Source organism: Astatotilapia calliptera, chromosome 7, assembly GCF_964374335.1.
Source record: "Astatotilapia calliptera chromosome 7, fAstCal68.1, whole genome shotgun sequence".
NCBI classification, from domain to species: domain Eukaryota; kingdom Metazoa; phylum Chordata; class Actinopteri; order Cichliformes; family Cichlidae; genus Astatotilapia; species Astatotilapia calliptera.
Window position 1 is genome coordinate 22,487,874 of NC_137428.1, and position 18,029 is coordinate 22,505,902.

General features: G+C 38.2%; 1 protein-coding gene across 1 annotated transcript in view; it reads left to right on the forward strand.

Annotated features, from left to right (window-relative positions):
• brinp1 (bone morphogenetic protein/retinoic acid inducible neural-specific 1) overlaps nucleotides 1-18,029 on the forward strand; it is a 115,375-nt gene that overhangs the window by 72,795 nt on the left and 24,551 nt on the right. The window contains exon 5 of the mRNA XM_026173679.2: nucleotides 8,368-8,473. Coding sequence (XP_026029464.1) covers nucleotides 8,368-8,473 — 106 coding nt within the window. The remainder of the gene's footprint in view (nucleotides 1-8,367; nucleotides 8,474-18,029) is intronic.

Below are 18,029 nucleotides of genomic sequence, written 5' to 3' on the forward strand. Positions count from 1 at the left end.
GCTATGCATTATCACAACCATCAGGGAAATGATGACTGTTCTATCAAGCACTTCAAAGTAAACAACTAGCTTCTGTTTGCCAGAAAGACCAAAGATGTCATCAACAAACAGAGGGGCTTATTAACTTATTAATGACTTGTTAGCTTTGACAGTGGACAAACTGTTAGCTGTGTCATTAGCCGTTTACCCAAGAAGATCATCAGCTAAACATACAGACATGTACCCCATACACCTGCCCTGGGACTGTGCTGGTCATCCCACATCCCACAGATACGCTGTGCTATAAACTAAATTGCTTTCCTCCCTTTGCCCCCATTTCTCACAGGATTTACTATGAGGGTCAAGGTTCTTTTTCACCAAATCTTGGACAAAAAGCAGTAGTGGAATGACCTTTTAGACAATAACATGCTTACAGCAATGGAAATTTGCTAACATGACCTGCAACACTTGGATGACAAAAGACTGTCTTGCTGCTATGTGAGTGCAGCTCTTGACCGTGCAGCCAGTAAGTGGGAGATTTACATCTTCTGAAATATACCCTGGCATACAGGCGGTTGCATGGGATACCTGCTCACAGACAGGAAATAGGATACAGGTGATAACTCAGAAAAACATCCTATTAATTTGTAATAACCATTTCCTCTAAAGGGATAGCGAATCCAGTTCATGCCAGCCAAACCCCCAATGCATAAGTTGTTCACTACTAACCATTTCCCTCTATGTAAGGGTCGACACTGTTCTTTCTGGCAGTCATCTGATCATGCGCTGCACAGAGTTCATTCAGTTGTTCTTTTTCACACACGCATCATCTCCAACATCCAACCCTTGAAGCAATTCCCATAGATCTATTTGCAGATTTAATTTAGCCGCTTTTCAAGTTGAAACTCTAGCCAGTCCAGCTGTGTTTGTGATTGAAACTCATGCCATCTGTGCCCCAACAATAAACCCTCTTTCAAAGTCTTTCGCTCTTGCATCTTGAGACAAGACCAGAATCCCTTTGGGCAGCTAAGCATTTCATCCATGACACAGCATCTATCCAAATGTTAACTGTTTAACTGTATCATACATTGAGCATGTATGGTTATTTAGGTTTATCATTTAGTTTGTGATCCACTGGGATGTTTCAGTGCAAAGAGTTGTCTTCATAAAAAATGTAATGGCTATACGTAAGATTTAAGCTCATTCTTTAGATATTATATGGCATCTAAAATACTTTTGGTTAATGTAATTGTAATGCCCTGTGATCATTAATGAGACTTTATGATGAGTGTAAGTCAGCAATATAGTTTGAAAGTAAAGTCCAATTCTAATGAATTACTTTAAAAATGCTATTATATAAACATTTCTAGGCACTATGTAAGGGTTATTAGCAATTATATGATAAATATAATTGCTGCATATGTAGAATAATGCTACCTAAAAGCAGTGCAATGCTAAACTTATACATATGTTATTTCAACCAGTTACACTATTAAAACTTTGCTAAAAGCTGCCATTAATGGGTATAAACATTTTTTCAATCATATATCAATTCATTACTATCATTATTTTTAAGGTACTTATATGTATTTATTAGAGATGGCACGATACCACTTTTTTATGTCCGATACCGATACCGATATCATAAATTTGGATATCTGCCGATACCGATATGAATCCGATATAGTGTTTTTTAATCAACAAAACTGTTTTTTAAATATCTTGCTGCATTTTGTATAAGTTCATACTCAAGTTTAAAACAACAACTACACTAAAGCTATTCTGTTATACCTGTATCCAAAAAAAATATTTCATAGTTCAGCAATACTGATCAATCTAATAAACTTAGACCTACACCATCCTCCCTATTCTGGTATTTTAAAGAGTACTTAGCGTAAATATTAAGCAACCTAACTAATAGGGTTCCAACTCCCAGCAACAACAAAAATAAATAAATAAAAAATAGGGAACCACCCCTCACGCTCCACCTCATGATGCTTAATCGACGTAATCAACCTTAATTTGATGCAGTGTGGAAAAAAAAAATGCACAGAAATCAATTATTTTTCAAGAAATATTAAATAGATTCAACATCTTTCTTCAACAAAATTGCAGACTGCACAGATGGTACCTTCACAAAGGAAAAAGTACTATAGCTTACTAGGGTATATATATATATATATTAGACTTAATAGTTACTATATACAGTAATGGACTTCTATTCATTTTGCATCAAATTAAAACTTTGGGTGTCAGATAATTATTTATTAAAAGCTCGACATTTTAAATGAGAATAAGAAAGAAAAGTATGTCTTTGTGCCCCCTTTTCCCTGTTAATGCCCTATCGGCCCCCCTGGCTAAACTTTGCTAGATCCGCCCCTGCACAGCTACCAGCGTCAGCTACGTAGAAAAAGATCCTGGTGTAGAAAGTAATATTAAATACATTCTAACAACAGCTGATCAAGCTTAAACGTGCTGCTGTTGTTCAGCCGCTGGTTTCCTCTTTCTGGTGCAAAGTGGGCCAAAAGCAAACAAGAGAGACGGACTCCCGACAGAAAAGCCGATCAGCTGATCGTTAAGCAGTTTCATGATTGAAGTAGCAGCAAGAAGAGGCAGTCGCTCCATATATCGTTTGTTAAGCTTAAGCAGGAATGCTTTACAAACATTCAGAGATGGACTTACACACTTGCTTTACTTCTCTCGGGAATAACTTTGTCGGAGATGAAATGCCGGGTTGCTAGCGAAGCTCCAAATGCTATCCAGACCACTGACAGGTCCCGCATGCCACAGCCGCTCTATCACGTGATGCATACTGCTCCGACGTGCTAAAGTTCTGAGGTGAGTTACGGCGTGTTGCAAGTTTTGTGAGGTGCTTTCGTGATATTTAATGGATCGGATTACATTTTTTATTTTTCTCCGATATCCGATCCAGTAATTTAGGTCAGTATCGGACCGATACCGATACGTAATATCGGATCGGTCCATCTCTAGTATTTATATGACCTTCTTACAAAACGTTAGTGAGGTTTTTCCCCACTGTGCATAAAATCATACCTTGCTGATAGAAAAAAGATGACATATGGTTGTTTGTCTTTGTGTGGCTGAACTTCATTGCTGCAAGCTAGGACTCCAGTGGGGAGGGAGGGTCATTTAGGAATGAAAATAAGATACCCAATGGAGTGTTTTAATAGAAAGAAAATGTCAATTTTACGAATGAGTGTGTTCCCGTGGAAATGTGTGATTATGCAGCAAGACGTATGATGAGGAACTGGCTGTGTGAATGTGTGCTTGCATGCTATCTTGACTGTATATGAGTCTGCATGTGACTGAGCGGCTGACTGTGTCGCGTACTCTATAGTCATTCATGCATGAAGTGTGCAAGTGTGCATTCCTACAGGGTGTGCTTACTGCATCCCTCACAAGGTCACCTATCCATACAGTTACTCTGGGCAGATTTACACCAGCAATCAATATGCACATTTCCTGATGATGCTGCAGTGCTGTGGGTGGTGGTAGTGTACCAGCAAGAGTCATATGATCCTTTTTCTCATCTCTCAGTCTAGTCTTGTGAGCCTTGTGTAGGGCAAGAGAAATTTAACATGTATACAATATGACCCAGATTTCTGTCGTCTGCAGAAGCCAAGTTCGGAGCAGTTTACATCTAATTTGCATTTGCCACAAGCAAGCATGACAGATTTTATATTCAGTGTTGCTTGAGTTACAACACTCGAGGGTGCCAAGTTTATAATTAGAAATGCCCTAAAGTTGATCTTTTTTTTTTCCGTATCACTTAAAACTAAAGAGTTACATTAATAATGTCTTTTATACTTGACACATTTAGATATTTAAATATTCATACAGAGAATTTTATAAATGTTCAAGGGAAATGTGCTACTACAGAAAAAAAAAACGTGGTTGCTCCGTGCCTCCAGTGTGACTTAGAGGAACACTCTAGCCACACGAAAAATGATATGAAGTAGGCAGAAAAGTGTCCTGAGAGAGTTTTCACTACCAGGGTGAAGAATTACAGAGGAGCACGTCTCTTCTTTTCTATGTAGCCATAAATAGCAAGTCATTAAGAAAATGGCATGTGATGGGCAGATTAGGATGGTGCAGCAGAAGAGACGTGTAATGAAGACAGTTGAACCTTACAGTAATCTTCCCTGTCCCACTCACCCATCTTATTGCCTCATACATTGTTTTCCTTATCTCACATAGCTTCAAACCACCTTTTATTTCTCCTTGTTCTTTCTTGCAACGGAGACTAGAATAATGTGTGGTTTGGTTTCAGAGAAACATCCTTTTCAGTATAGCAGTATAGAAGTAAGATCATACTACTCCCATGACAACTTCAAGGAATTGTAGAAATAATGACAGCTTCCTATGCTGTGTAATTTTAATGAACCTGACAAAAAGTGATTTTATTGCACGCTGAAGCAGTCGATACACACTGAATCATATGTAGAGATAGGGAGATGTTTTAGGTGACAAATGACAAAGTTATCTAATACAAGGCATAAGGGGACGGTATTATGATACATCTGGAGAGATGTATTAATAAAAAGATAGGTATACACTGGCCTAAACTCATGGATGCATTTACCTTTTGATACATGTGTGCACAAACTATGAGCAAAGCTCACATAATAGCAGTTTTACAGCTACCTTTTCCGTGTTTTATCCCTAATAATTCACAGTGCTTTAGAGTCTATTTTGTATAATAATTTTATATGAGATTCTTTTTTTCCATTGCACAGTTTTCACGAAATGACCTTTACCTATGATTTTAACTGCCAAATGTTCCTCTTTGTATTAAAGAAATTCCAGTTGGCGCTTAATGAAAGGCAGGTACATTAGAAAGGTCAGCTATAGATGTGAAGTGAATGGGCCTGTGTGCTGGAAAGGCAGATACCCAATTAAAGCAAGTTAACTAGGCCAATTCAAATCAAATAAAGTGAGAAAGATGACGGACTATAAATACATAGCTTGAGATGTAAACGTGCAAATCAAAATTTTCAGATGTGCTTGAGGTCAAAATGTTTCATGGGGTAGCTACTTAGCCACTGATCATTACATATGCAACCGGTTCCCAAGAAACAAGCAACATGATTGAGTCTGAATGCACAGACACACTGTATGCAAACACACACGTTACCCACAAGTACCCACACATACTACATGCACCTGATGTACTGCAGCTGCATGGTATGTATATCATGAAGCTATATTTTGCATTTTGAAATACAGAGAACTTTGCACAGGAAAAACGTAGGTTTTTTTTTTTTTTTTTTTTAAATATATGGGGCTCGGGGAATAATATATGTGCATTAAGTCACCAACAGAACCTGCAACTTTAGATCTCCTGTGCATTATCTCTTATTTACTTGGTTAGATGATTTTCTTGGTGACAGATGACAATTAGATGGTTGTTCCAGAACTATGGTTTCTGTCTGTGGACTGTTATACAGTCCGGGCCCAGTGGGATTCCACTGTTGTGTTCTGCTTAATAATCCAAATCCTCTAAGTCCCCCTTGGCCCACTTCAGTCCTTTGATTGCTCCTTGTATTTTTATTACGTTACACTCCATTTTCATAATCTGGTGCATAGCATTCTTATGGTGTGTGGTGGAGAAAATGAAAAGACAGAGCCTAACAAGTAATGCACTACGCTCTCCTAAGGTCATCCAGATTACAAGGGTCAGTCTCTAATCCTTAAAGCCGGGTGTGCTCTTAATTTGGAACCATAATTCTTGGAGCAAATAACTCCATAGAAAAATGGCTGTGAAGAAAAATGGCAAGAAGCAAGTGTTCATATATATGCACACAATTTGTGTGAGAGTAAAGATCTAAATATGCCTTAGCTTGCCCATGAAATCACCTATTTTGTCACATGGGAGATGTCCCGAAGTGACAGGGGACAGATATCCACCTTTGTTCAGTCACCCTGGGTCGTGCAATACAACCTTTTGAAGGAGGTCATTCATTTCACAATAAGAACAACAAAAAGGGAGGAAAAGAGCTGGGTCAGCAAAAATGTGAATGGCACAGTGTGACTGCGTCGTTCTGTTATCAGTTCAGATGCACACATTAGTCAAGTGCACCTCAGCACCTCAAAACTTCAAAACCTTTGCCATTCAATTCTTTATTTCTTTTAACCAAACTAATGAATTGTGGCTAAAAACTGCAAGGAGGTGATCATTATTACCTCATTAATAGTTTTTAAAAGTCATACATGCTAACCTTTGTTGAAAGGAAATTTCTTTGAATGTGATTCAAATTAAACTGGAATAAGCCCTTATATTATGAAGACAGTAAAATGTGAATTTCTAATCTGGAAAGCAGGAGTTCAGTTACTTACAGTGCTGTAAACAGCAGGTACTGTATGCGTTTTAATTTAAAATAGTAAAGCTTCAGTGGATCAACCACTTTTTCCCATTTGTATCTTAAAGGAAAAAACCAGTAAAACATTTGGTGGTAGCAATACCAGAATGCTAGCGTGACATTTTTAAATAGTATTTCCAATCTCTGTATGTTTCTTTCACACTCCATTCATTTAATTTCAGTCATTAAAATGTTGTATATTTTTAACAAATAATATGCAACAATGGCATACCGTAATCTACAGATAAAGAATGTCAGCGTTATCGTCAAATATGAAGAACAAACAAAACAAAAACAAAAAAGCTATTGCATCTCTAGCATGTGCCCTAATGTAGCAAGATTTATTCAAGAGCATATTGATTGAATATGAAGATTATATAGTTCTACTCCAGTCTGTCCCTGTCTGTCTTCTGATTTTGCCGCCTGATGCCAGGGGTAGATTTACATCTGTCTAATTTCGTGCTTGTCAGCCCACCATCTGGTATGGTATCAAAATTAAAGACAGGAAAAAATGATATCACACTGTCAATCACACACACACACACACAAATGTGCAATATAAGTTACTGAAGCTGTCTGTGGTGAAAATTCATCTCACAACAGATATGAATGTGATGGTTCTGCGTCTTGACCCAGTGTTTTGAATCTTGTTTAATCATTATTGTGTGAGTGTCTTATGTTTCCTCGTTTAGTTTTCTTGCACTTATGATTGCATTTTTCTCTGTGGTTTTGGTTTAGTTCCCTTTAGTGTTTCCCTTCCCCTGTGTTTTGTCCTCAGTGTGTCCTGTAGATGTCAGTCTTGTTGTCATGCCATGTCATCTCGTAGCCTTTGTCTCTGTGTTCTGTCTTCAACGTTCCCTCAGCCTCCCCAGCCTGTCTAAAGCCCTCTGTGGATACAAAAGCTCACCTTGTTTTTCACACATTTTAATGAGTTCAGTTTTAAATCATTTTTGTTTGCAATATATAATCTTGTAAGGGCACAAAACTTTTTAAATTGGCATAATCTCAAACCAAATCTAAAAATGAAGCATTGATACAATATGTAAAATATTCTAAGAAGTTGCATTTCAATCCAAACCGTGATATATTCTCAATCCAAATATTTTTCACTGTTCAAAGGCAGGTTTGTCTGCGCCTCCTCTACCCCACATAGCTCCTAACAAATATTATTGCACTATTTAAAACTGGAAACAGTCTTTTATGTCAGGAATTTCAGGGATCTTTTTGCTTAAATGGGTAGTTTCAGAAGCCCTTCCATCATATCAGATGTTGGAATGTGTAAAAATGACTAATTTGAGGACTTGCAACATGTGGATCATTGTTTGCAAATTTTGTTGCTTTGTTTAAATTTCTTTATATTTATTGATTCATTTGTTATGCCTCTGAGATAAAAAGATTCTTTCAAAATCCTTGACACAGGTTTGACTAAGCCAGGCTAGATTTCTGATTTCAATACTTTCTGTTATGCTTACATTGTTTTATTTTTGTTCCGTTCTCTATTTTTTTGTCATAGATAAAGATGTTTATTGTTTTGTTGTTTGGAACAGGACAATCCCATAGTTCAAAAATATTCCTCCTGCAAAACAGCTTAATTTCTCCCCCCCCCCCCCCAAAAGATCGCATCCTTGTGGCAAGATGAACATCAGCCTTGTGGAAAAATAACCGAGTCAGTTAGTTCTCAATACATTATTTGCCTGTTGGTGTAATAACAATAGTGTGAATGCTGTACAGTCTGTACATATGAGAGTCTAAGTAGCTCAAACATAATAATACACCTAAACATTGTTAAAGGGTGGTTTGTTGTGTGATGGCTTCTTTTAAATGAGGAATACTTCATCGAGCAGAGTACAGTGAAAGCACAATAGATGAAACAAAGATATGTAGTCGTGTAATAGTGTAGTAATACTTGAACACAACGGGCACGCAGACGTTTGTATGCCCGCACGCACACAAGTACAGAAAGTGAATCTGATATGTGTTTTTCATTTGAGTCCTAATTCTCTTGCAGGTGACAGAGACACGGACGGGCCCGCTGGGATGCAGTAGCTATGACAATCTGGACTCAGTTAGCTCAATCCTTCTGCAGAGCCCTGAGAGCAAGCTTCATCTACAAGGTAAACACTGCCCACATTCATCCCCAGAATGCTGGCTGTCACAAAGAAGGAGGGTCAAACTCTCGCTTGACCTCTAAAATGAAATGACATCTATACACTTAGATGAAATAGTCTGAGGTGGACTAAAGAAATGGCTTGTGGTTTCTGAAGAATTGAAAGTCAATGCATTTTTTAATTGGCACTGGGATGGGGATAGAATTGCTCCCCATTCCCATCTGGGGATTTCAGCACAATGTTCTGGTTATAGACGTGCGCTTGTGTTCTAATGTGATTGTGTCTTAAGTCTTTCTAAGCTTTGATCAAAGACAGGTCTCCAAAACAGTTGTTTGAACAGTGCAAACTAATCAGTCATGAGAGTACAAAGTAGCACTTTCTGTGTAGCTGCAATGTGTAAAGGGACAAATGAAACAAGGTGTTTAGACAGTGTTTTTATGTTTGACAGTGCTAGAGCCATATAATGGTTTATAGGAACAAGCTCGCTATTTATACAGGAGTTTCTTTCATTAGGATTTGTCAGTATTTGAAAATGAATCTACTTTGCTCATGGATCATACGTTGGTCAGTGCACACAGCAAATTTACCTATGAATGGTGATGTTCTTTTAAATTAAAATAGGTCTGTCTTTCTAACAGAAGTAACAATTAGCTTAAGAGAGGAATTACATGCAGTGTCAGTCACCCAGGGGAAAACGAATGATGAAAGACTCTGTAACTGTGGTCAAGTGTTTGAGAAGTGTGATTGCTTCTTTGATTTATTTCAGTTTATGCAGGTTATTAGAACTAGTTTGAAAATCACATAGGCCTATTTTTAATCCACACATCTCCATCTCCCTCTCAGAAGGGATCATTATTCCTTCTCCAAAGTCAGAAAACTAAGTGGTTTGTCAAAGAAACACTTTTAAGTCCTTGGCTGCCACTTACTCAAAGCACTCTATAGGTTTTGGGAAAAGCTTTATTGTCATGCACCAAATGTATTAGCCTTGTGCTTTGAAGAGTGCTTTGTCACAGAATTGATAGATGACAGGCCCGGAAAAGATTCTTTCTTTTGGTTTGATAATAACTCCACTAGAAAGCGAATGCTTTTATGATTGGTTACAGGCTTAGCAATTTTTATTAAACTAAATTATATTGGTGTGTGTGTGTGCGTATGTGTGTGTAGTGTGTATGCTTATGTGTACCAGAGAGCGGTGGTGGAGGCGGGGGTGTTAAGAGTTTGTCTGAAAATGTGTTCTTTGGAGAGCAATCATTGTTTCTGATTTTAATTAGAGGACAGCTGATGGTGTAACTTCTTCAATAACTGTGGTGCTCTTCAAAGTGATGGCACTTCACTCAGCCCATGAAGAGGGATGTGGCCAGTAGAGAGCTTTTAAGGTCTATGCTGATCAAATATGTTAATAATGAGACCCAACCATTTAATACAACTTATAGTTGTCAAGAAAATGGTTCAGTTTAGATGACTTTATTTTTTTTAGTTTAGTTGTAGTTTATTTATTTTTTTGTCTCTTATTAAACAATATATTTTTCTCAGATTAGAGTAGCCATCTATTTTTGTAAAGAACATTTGTTTGCAGTCTAAGAGTCGGTATGGCTTCACTTTACATGTCTACATGCCGTTTTCCGTCATTAACAACATAAACACAAACATCGAGGTAGTCTTTATCTTGATCTGTGAGGCACTGCTGCAAAAAAGTTGGACTCTTTGCCATCCTAATTCAGAAAAAGTTTGGACTTGGAGGAAAATACAAATAAATGCAGAATGCAATGATTTGCATTTAAAGATTGTGGAACAATTTCAGAATAATGTTCTCCGGTGTAAAATTGCAAAGGCTTTCATCATCTATAGTCCATAATATAAAAAGATGCTGAGAATATGTAGAAATTCAGCAAGAGTTTTGCCTTTCTGAGAGATGAAGTGGAAAATTAGTGTTGGGTGTCTGTGGTCTGCAGTCTCTCAAGCAGCATGACATTTAAAACATGTATGATTCTGTCATGGAAATCACTGCATGGGCTTAGAAAACACTATCAGGAATCACTCTCTCTGAGCAGAGTTCGCTGTGCCATCCATAAATGCAGGTTAAAGCTCTCTCATGCAAAGAAGATGCCGTATGTCCAGTAACACCATTGTCTTCTACAATACAGGGTGGGCCATTTATATGGATACACCATAATAAAATGGGAATGGTTGGTGATATTAAAGTCCTGTTTGTGGTACATTAGTATATGTGAGGGGGCAAACTCCTGAAGATGGGTGGTGACCATCTTGGATACAACTTTAGTTTTTTCAATTGGAAAAGGGCCATGTGACACATCAAACTTACCGGTAATGTCACAAGAAAAACAATGGTGTGCTTGGTTTCAATGTAACTTTATTCTTTCATGGGTTATTTACAAGTTTCTGACCATAAATAAAAATAAAATGTGTTCAATGTGCTGCCCATTGCGTTGGATTGTCAATGCAACCCTCTTCTCCCACTCTTCACACACTGATAGCAACACCACAGGAGAAATGCCAGCACAGGCATCCAGTATCTGTAGTTTCAGGTGCTGCACATCTCGTATCTTCACACCATAGACAATTGCCTTCAGATGACCCCAAAGATAAAAGTCTAAGGGGGTCAGATCGGGAGACCTTGGGGGCCATTCAACTGGCCCATGACGACCAATCCACGTTCCAGGAAACTGTTCATCTAGAAATGCTCGGACCTGGCACCCATAATGTGGTGGTGCACCATCTTGCTGGAAAAACTCAGGGAACGTGCCAGCTTCAGTGCATAAAGACGGAAACACATCATCATTTAGCAATTTCAAATATCCAGTGGCCTTGAGGTTTCCATTGATGAAGAATGGACCCACTATCGTTGTACCCCATATACCACACCAAACCATCACTTTTGTTGTTCCAACAGTCTTGGAGGATCCATCCAATGTGGGTTAGTGTCAGACCAATAGCGGTGGTTTTGTTTGTTAACTTCACCATTCACATAAAAGTTTGCCTCATCACTGAACAAAATCTTCTGAGTGAACTGGGGGTCCTGTTCCAATTTTTGTTTTGCCCATTCTACAAATTCTGTGCACCGATCTGGGTCATCCTCGTTGAGATGCTGCAGTAGCTGGAGTTTGTAAGGGTGCCATTTGTGAGTAGCTAATATCCGCCGAAGGGATGTTCGACTAATGCCACTCTCCAGTGATATGTGGCGAGTGCTACACTGTGGGCTCTGGCTGAATGAAGCTAGGACAGCCACTGATGTTTCTTCATTAGTGAAAGTTTTCTTGTGTCCACATTTTGGCAAATCCAACACTGAACCAGTTTCACGAAACTTAGCAAGCAGTTTGCTAACTGTAGCATGGGAGATGGGTGGTCTCGTAGGGTGTCTTGAAATCTGCTGCAATGACCCGGTTACTGCGTTCACCAGATATCAACACAATTTCGATCCGCTCCTCACGTGTTAACCTCTTCGACATGTCAATGGCTGTGAACAAAGAGAAACTTGTAAATAACTCATGAAAGAATAAAGTTACGCTGAAACCAAGCACACCATTGTTTTTCTTGTGACATTAGGCAAGGCAAGGCAAATTTATTTGTATAGCACAATTCAACAACAAGGTGATTCAAAGTGCTTCACAGAGACATTAGAAACAAAAACAAATAAAAAGCATGATTTAAAATTGATTAAAACAAGCAAACAAACTAACTAACTAAACACACACATTTCACACCTGTTCGCGCGATCTGAACCCTTATCGTAAGGGGAGCTACCAGTCCTTCTGTGGACGAGCTACTTTCTATTTTAAATTCCCTGAATTTAAAATACTCTCTAGACCCAGTCTAGACCCAGCTGGGGAGCTACCCAGAGCTCTAATCCCACACCTGTTCGCGCGATCTGAACCCTTATCGTAAGGGGAGCTACCAGTCCTTCTGTGGACGAGCTACTTTCTATTTTAAATTCCCTGAATTTAAAATACTCTCTAGACCCAGTCTAGACCCAGCTGGGGAGCTACCCAGAGCTCTAAACCCACTTAACAAACAAACAAACAAACAAACAAAAACAGTATATAAAATCAAAACAGATAAAATCAGAACAGTAGATAAAATCAGTAGTTAATGTAAGTTTTGAAATTTAAGCTTAACAAACAAACAAAACAGTATATAAAATCAAAACAGATAAAATCAGAAATAGATAAGATCAGTAGTTAGTGTACGTTTTGAAATTTAAGCTTAAAAGTGTGGATTTGGTGCTTTATTCAAATGCAGCTGAGAATAGGTGAGTCTTCAACCTGGATTTAAATAAACTGAGTGTTTCAGCTGATCGGAGGCTTTCTGGGAGTTTGTTCCAGATATAAGGAGCATAAAAGCTGAATGCAGCTTCTCCGTGTCTGGTTCTGACTCTGGGAACTGATAAAAGACCGGATCCAGATGACCTGAGGGATCTGGATGGTTCATACTGGGTCAGGAGGTCACTGATGTATTTTGGTCCTAAACCATTCAGAGCTTTATAGACCAGCATCAGAACTTTAAAGTCTATCCTCTGACGGACAGGCAGCCAGTGTAAAGACCTCAGAGCTGGACTGATGTGGTCCACTTTTTTGGTCTTAGTGAGGACTCGAGCAGCAGAGTTCTGAATGAGCTGTAGTTGTCTGACTGATTTTTTAGGTAGACCTGTAAAGATGCTGTTACAGTAATCAAGCCTACTAAAAATGAATGCATGGACTAGTTTTTCCAGGTCCTGTTGAGACATTAGATCTTTTATCCTTGAAATATTCTTGAGGTGATAGTAAGCTGACTTTGTTATTGTCTTAATGTGTTTTTCTAAGTTTAGGTCTGCATCCATCACTACACCCAAATTTCTCGCCATTACCAATAAGTTTGATGTGTCACATGGTCCTCTTCCTATTGAAAAAACTAAAGTTGTATCCAAGATGGCTGACTTCTAAATGGCCACCATGGTCACCACCCATCTTGAGGAGTTTGCCCCCTCACATATACTAATGTGCCACAAACAAGACTTTAATAACACCAACCATTCCCATTTTATTATGGTGTATCCATATAAATGGCCCACCCAAAGGGTGCTGAAAGGCGTATGCAGGTTGTGAAGTAGCACTTCCTTCCGTCCAGACAATGTCTTATATAGGGAAGGTCTTGCATAGTTCAGCATGCTAAATGCATGGTGCAGCTGTTACACCACTGTGGCTTTGTCCAGGTGCTGAACTGATCTGCCCGCAGTCTTCTGATGTCATTGCACAGTGGCCTTTGCTTGATGTATGCACAGTGACTGTATGTTTAATAACTTGTTGTACACGCAGGGGTAGCACAGTTAATGTGGGGAAAATTATGGATTTATAAAGTAATTTTACAGTGGAAATAAAGTGTAGGGATTAAAACAATCAATCCATAATTGTAATACAACTCATGCATGATTCTAAATAAAAATAATATTATTTTTTCAATTATAAAAGAAGTCAATAAGCAAAAAATGTATAGCTAGAAATAGACAATACCAGGAGTGTTGCTCTGTAGCTGATTAATAGTTGAGCAAATAAATGGCTGAACATATTTTTGTGACTAATATATGGCTGCTAGGGTATACTACTTATTGTTCGGCTATTTAGGTTATTTCACATTGCTGCTAGTACGAGGATTGTATTATGTCATTTAAATGTTTGTCACATGATGGTCAGATTAAAAACAAAACAAAAACCACGCCAGTGTGTTGCTTTAAAACTCAAACAGTTTAGGTTATATTAATATAAAGGGAAGTCTTTATGGACATCTCTCTTTGGTGGAGGGTTCATCAAAAAAAAGAAGAAAGGTCTTGGTGTAAATTACCAAAATCATTATCATGACCAAAAGAGTATTTGTGAAGGAGAGTAGGCACTTAGAACTGGCTTTGGTCTCAACTGCAGGTGGAAGTGATGAATTATATCTAGTTTCAAGTACCACACGGTGGGGAGAACACTGGTTTTCAAGAGACGAGCTGAGTGAGTAGCCGTGATTTAGCCTGTCTCGGACCAACTCTTAATAAATGAAGGGGTAATGAATGTGTAAATGATCCTGGATTCTCCTAATCCCACCACCCACATCAAGCAAACAACATATTCAGCAGAAAAAAAACGACAATGCATATAAAATCCAGGAGCCCCATGGGTTCAGTGGGATAATTGCTTTCATTGTTCTGCTGTTCCTTCAGCTAAACCGATACCGATGACATTTAGATAAGTGGAAGTGACATACATAATCAGAACACACGAAATATAAATTGTCATCTCAGCAGCATGTTTTTCTGGTTTCTCCACTGTGAGGGAGGACTGTAAGTGTCATGGTGGCTCCAAAAGCATTTTTTTCCTCTTTAGACAAACAGTTCAATTCTCTGCAAGATTTACTGTGTCCCTAGACTGGCCTTTACATTGAGTGGCCCAAAAAATAACAGCTTTGACAGCATTGTCCTCTTTTTACAATACACCATAAATGAACTTCTCAGACTGTCCCTTGAGGAAGATGACATTGGCTGGGTCCAGTGCTACTCTAATAAGCACTAGCAGCTCTCAGCACATCTAATGAACGCCCACCATGTGTCTCATTTACAAATGCCTATTGACCTTTTACCAGACAATTAGCTAAAATGCTAACTTTTGGCATTTAAACTGTGGGGAGGAGTCACAACTGGCCAATGTGGAAGATCACAGATCACTGCCTGCTATCTAATATGAAAATACACATCACCATGCAACATCTACGTACTTGATTCATTTATCAGCGGGAAGTGTGAGCACCTCTATAAAAGCAGACATTTTGACAGTTTGCTGGCCTGAACCATTCAGGTGTGTGTTAACACAATATTCATCCCAGGAGTGAACATCCCAGCAAATTCACCCCAAGGTCAGACCCTGCAATCCTCAGAGAAATTGCAAAAAACCTAAGAGCTGCTTCTCAGACTCTACAGGCCTCAGTTAGCATGTTAAATTTAAAAGTTCATAACAGTACAGTTAGAAAAAGACTGAAAGAGCATAGTTGTTAGTTTGAGATGCCAGGAGAAAATCTCTTCTCTCTAAAAATAAAAAAAGAGAGAGACTCAGCCTGAATCTTTTTGCATCCTGATGAAGTCTGGATGGTAAGAAAGATAACATACGCAAAGTGGTTCATTTCCATTATTCAAGTTTTTATGATTTTTCCATGTAGCTTCTCCTGTTTACATATATTTTCTGTACTATCTGCACTAGAAGTGCATGGGGAAAGTGCTTTTGAAGGAGCTGGCTACAGAAAGCAATTCTGAACGACACTTTTAGATGGTACACCTCCAGAATTCCTGTTTGCGTTCTGTTTAATATGTAAGTGATGAAACTGTAGTCATTTGTGATGATCCAAAATAAGACTTTTCAAGTACATTTTGTTCTCAGTTTTGTGTTTTTTTGTGTTATTATTCTATTTGTGTTCATTTGTCTTAACTCACCTTTTTCTCAGTTTCTCCACTCTGTGTTTTTTACCATTGTTTTTCATGCTATTTTTTAATTTAACTCTTCAGCAATCCAAATCATATTCCATATTGTGTACACTGGGCATTTATGTGTGAAGCTTATGCCACGTCTTCTTCATTTTATGTGAATGAATAGACGGAAATGAAAAAAGGGTAATCTAGACCAGCCATTTTAATTGCTTATGAATTAAATAAAAGGATCATATTAATATGCAGGGTCACATGAGTTACAACACAGATGCATTAATAGAAAACCCACTCTATTTCATTCTTCTATTTAAACTTTTAATCATGACTTTTTTCTGGTTTTACTATTGTATTTTTTAAATCCAGACCTCTGTACTTTATCAGGTTACAGGCATACATGCCATATGCACAAATAACCAATCACAAACCTGTGATCTGTTTTTTTTTTTTCCAGTTTTTTTTTAGTAATTTTATTCGGTAGGATTAGGTCCAGAACCTGTCACAGGCTGGGTCTTCGACCCAGCACTTTGAGTTTTCTTTGTATTGTTCTTATTTTTTGAGATGTTGTTAGTTTTGTGTTATTTCCTATTTGCCTTTAGTTTAGGCAGTTATTGTTCCTGGGTTTTCTATGTTTGAGTTCTTGCATTATTCATCACGTATTTGGTATGTTAAGTTTGTATTGTCATGTCTAGTTTTAGTGTTTCCTGTTTTATTCTGACAGTGTCATGTGTTCTTTGGTCATTGTATTTAGTTTCACTCCTCCTGGTCCTGTCATTAGATTCATGTCAGTCAGCTGTTTCCTCATGTGTCTCCACTTCCCCTGATCACCTCATGTGTGTATTTAAGCCTTCTGTTTTCTGCATGTCATGGTCGGGTCGTCTGTTTATCTTACCAGAGTTACAGTTACAGTCATAGTCTTCGCCTGCGCCTGTTTTTCCCACCATAGTCATAGTTACAGTCTTTGTCATAGTATGTCATAGTCTTTGTTTCTTAGTGGGTTTTTTTGTCAGTTTGCTTTAGGTTCCTGGTTTTAGCCCTGCAATCATCCAAATAAAGGATCGCTTTCTGTTTAAACTTACAACTCCTCGTCTTCATCTGCCTTTGGGTCCTGTTTCCATTCACATCGGCGCACCCCGCCGTGACAGAACCACACTATGACTTGGGGAAAAAAAGTTTAAAAAACAAAAGGAAGCAAGTAATATACAAGCTAGTGAATCTAGTTGTGGTCAAAATTTCTCCTAAAGACACCTAGACTGCCTTTCCAAAATATAAGAATTTTCAAGGGGAAATGTTTTTCCCCTCCTTCCCACCCCTGTGGTCTGCTCTTTGTAAGCTGTGGGGCTGTGAGCCAAAGATAACACATTGCGGATATGACACTCCCTGGATATTCCCTTTGCTTTAACTTAAATTTAGATTAGAATGTTGTAGTGTAATCTCACATCAAGGCAGCTACCTATCAAAGCCTAAACTCAGTTTTCTCCCACAGTTTTGCTTTGTACAATATTTTTCAAATAACTCTTGTACTCGCTCTCCTTATTTTCTCACTTTCCTTTTCAGCAATCACCAGAATTAAAATTCATGCATGACTTAGCAAAGCTTTTCTGTTAAATATGTACCCTCCCATTGCTTAAATGTAATATCACTGTGAAGGTTTCAGTATTACATTTTGCCTGGTTTGGCATCTGAGTGCATGCTATATGGAGTATTTTACTGGCAGTCCTTGGAGGATGAGTTATAAAAAAAGTGTTTTTTCTAGACACCCATGATGAAATCATAGATTCAACATAAATTATGGTATTAAGTTGCAGACAGTGATAATATTTGGCATGATACAGTTGTATTTTTTGTTGCAACCTAATCAATTATAATTAATAATAATATTATAACATAAAACCTACAAAGGCTTTCACCTTTAATGAATCTTGTTACGTTCCCCTGAGGGGTCTAGGCGGTGAGGGGGAAGTAACAAAAGGTGTCCAGGTCAGAAAAAGGAGTCAAGGAGGCAAAAGGGTTAAATTAAAGAGTTTTATTAAAGTAGCTCAACTAAGAGAGACGGACAAGCCGCTATCACCATTTAAGAAAAACAAACAAAACTCAGGCGTTGGTCAATAAAGTAAA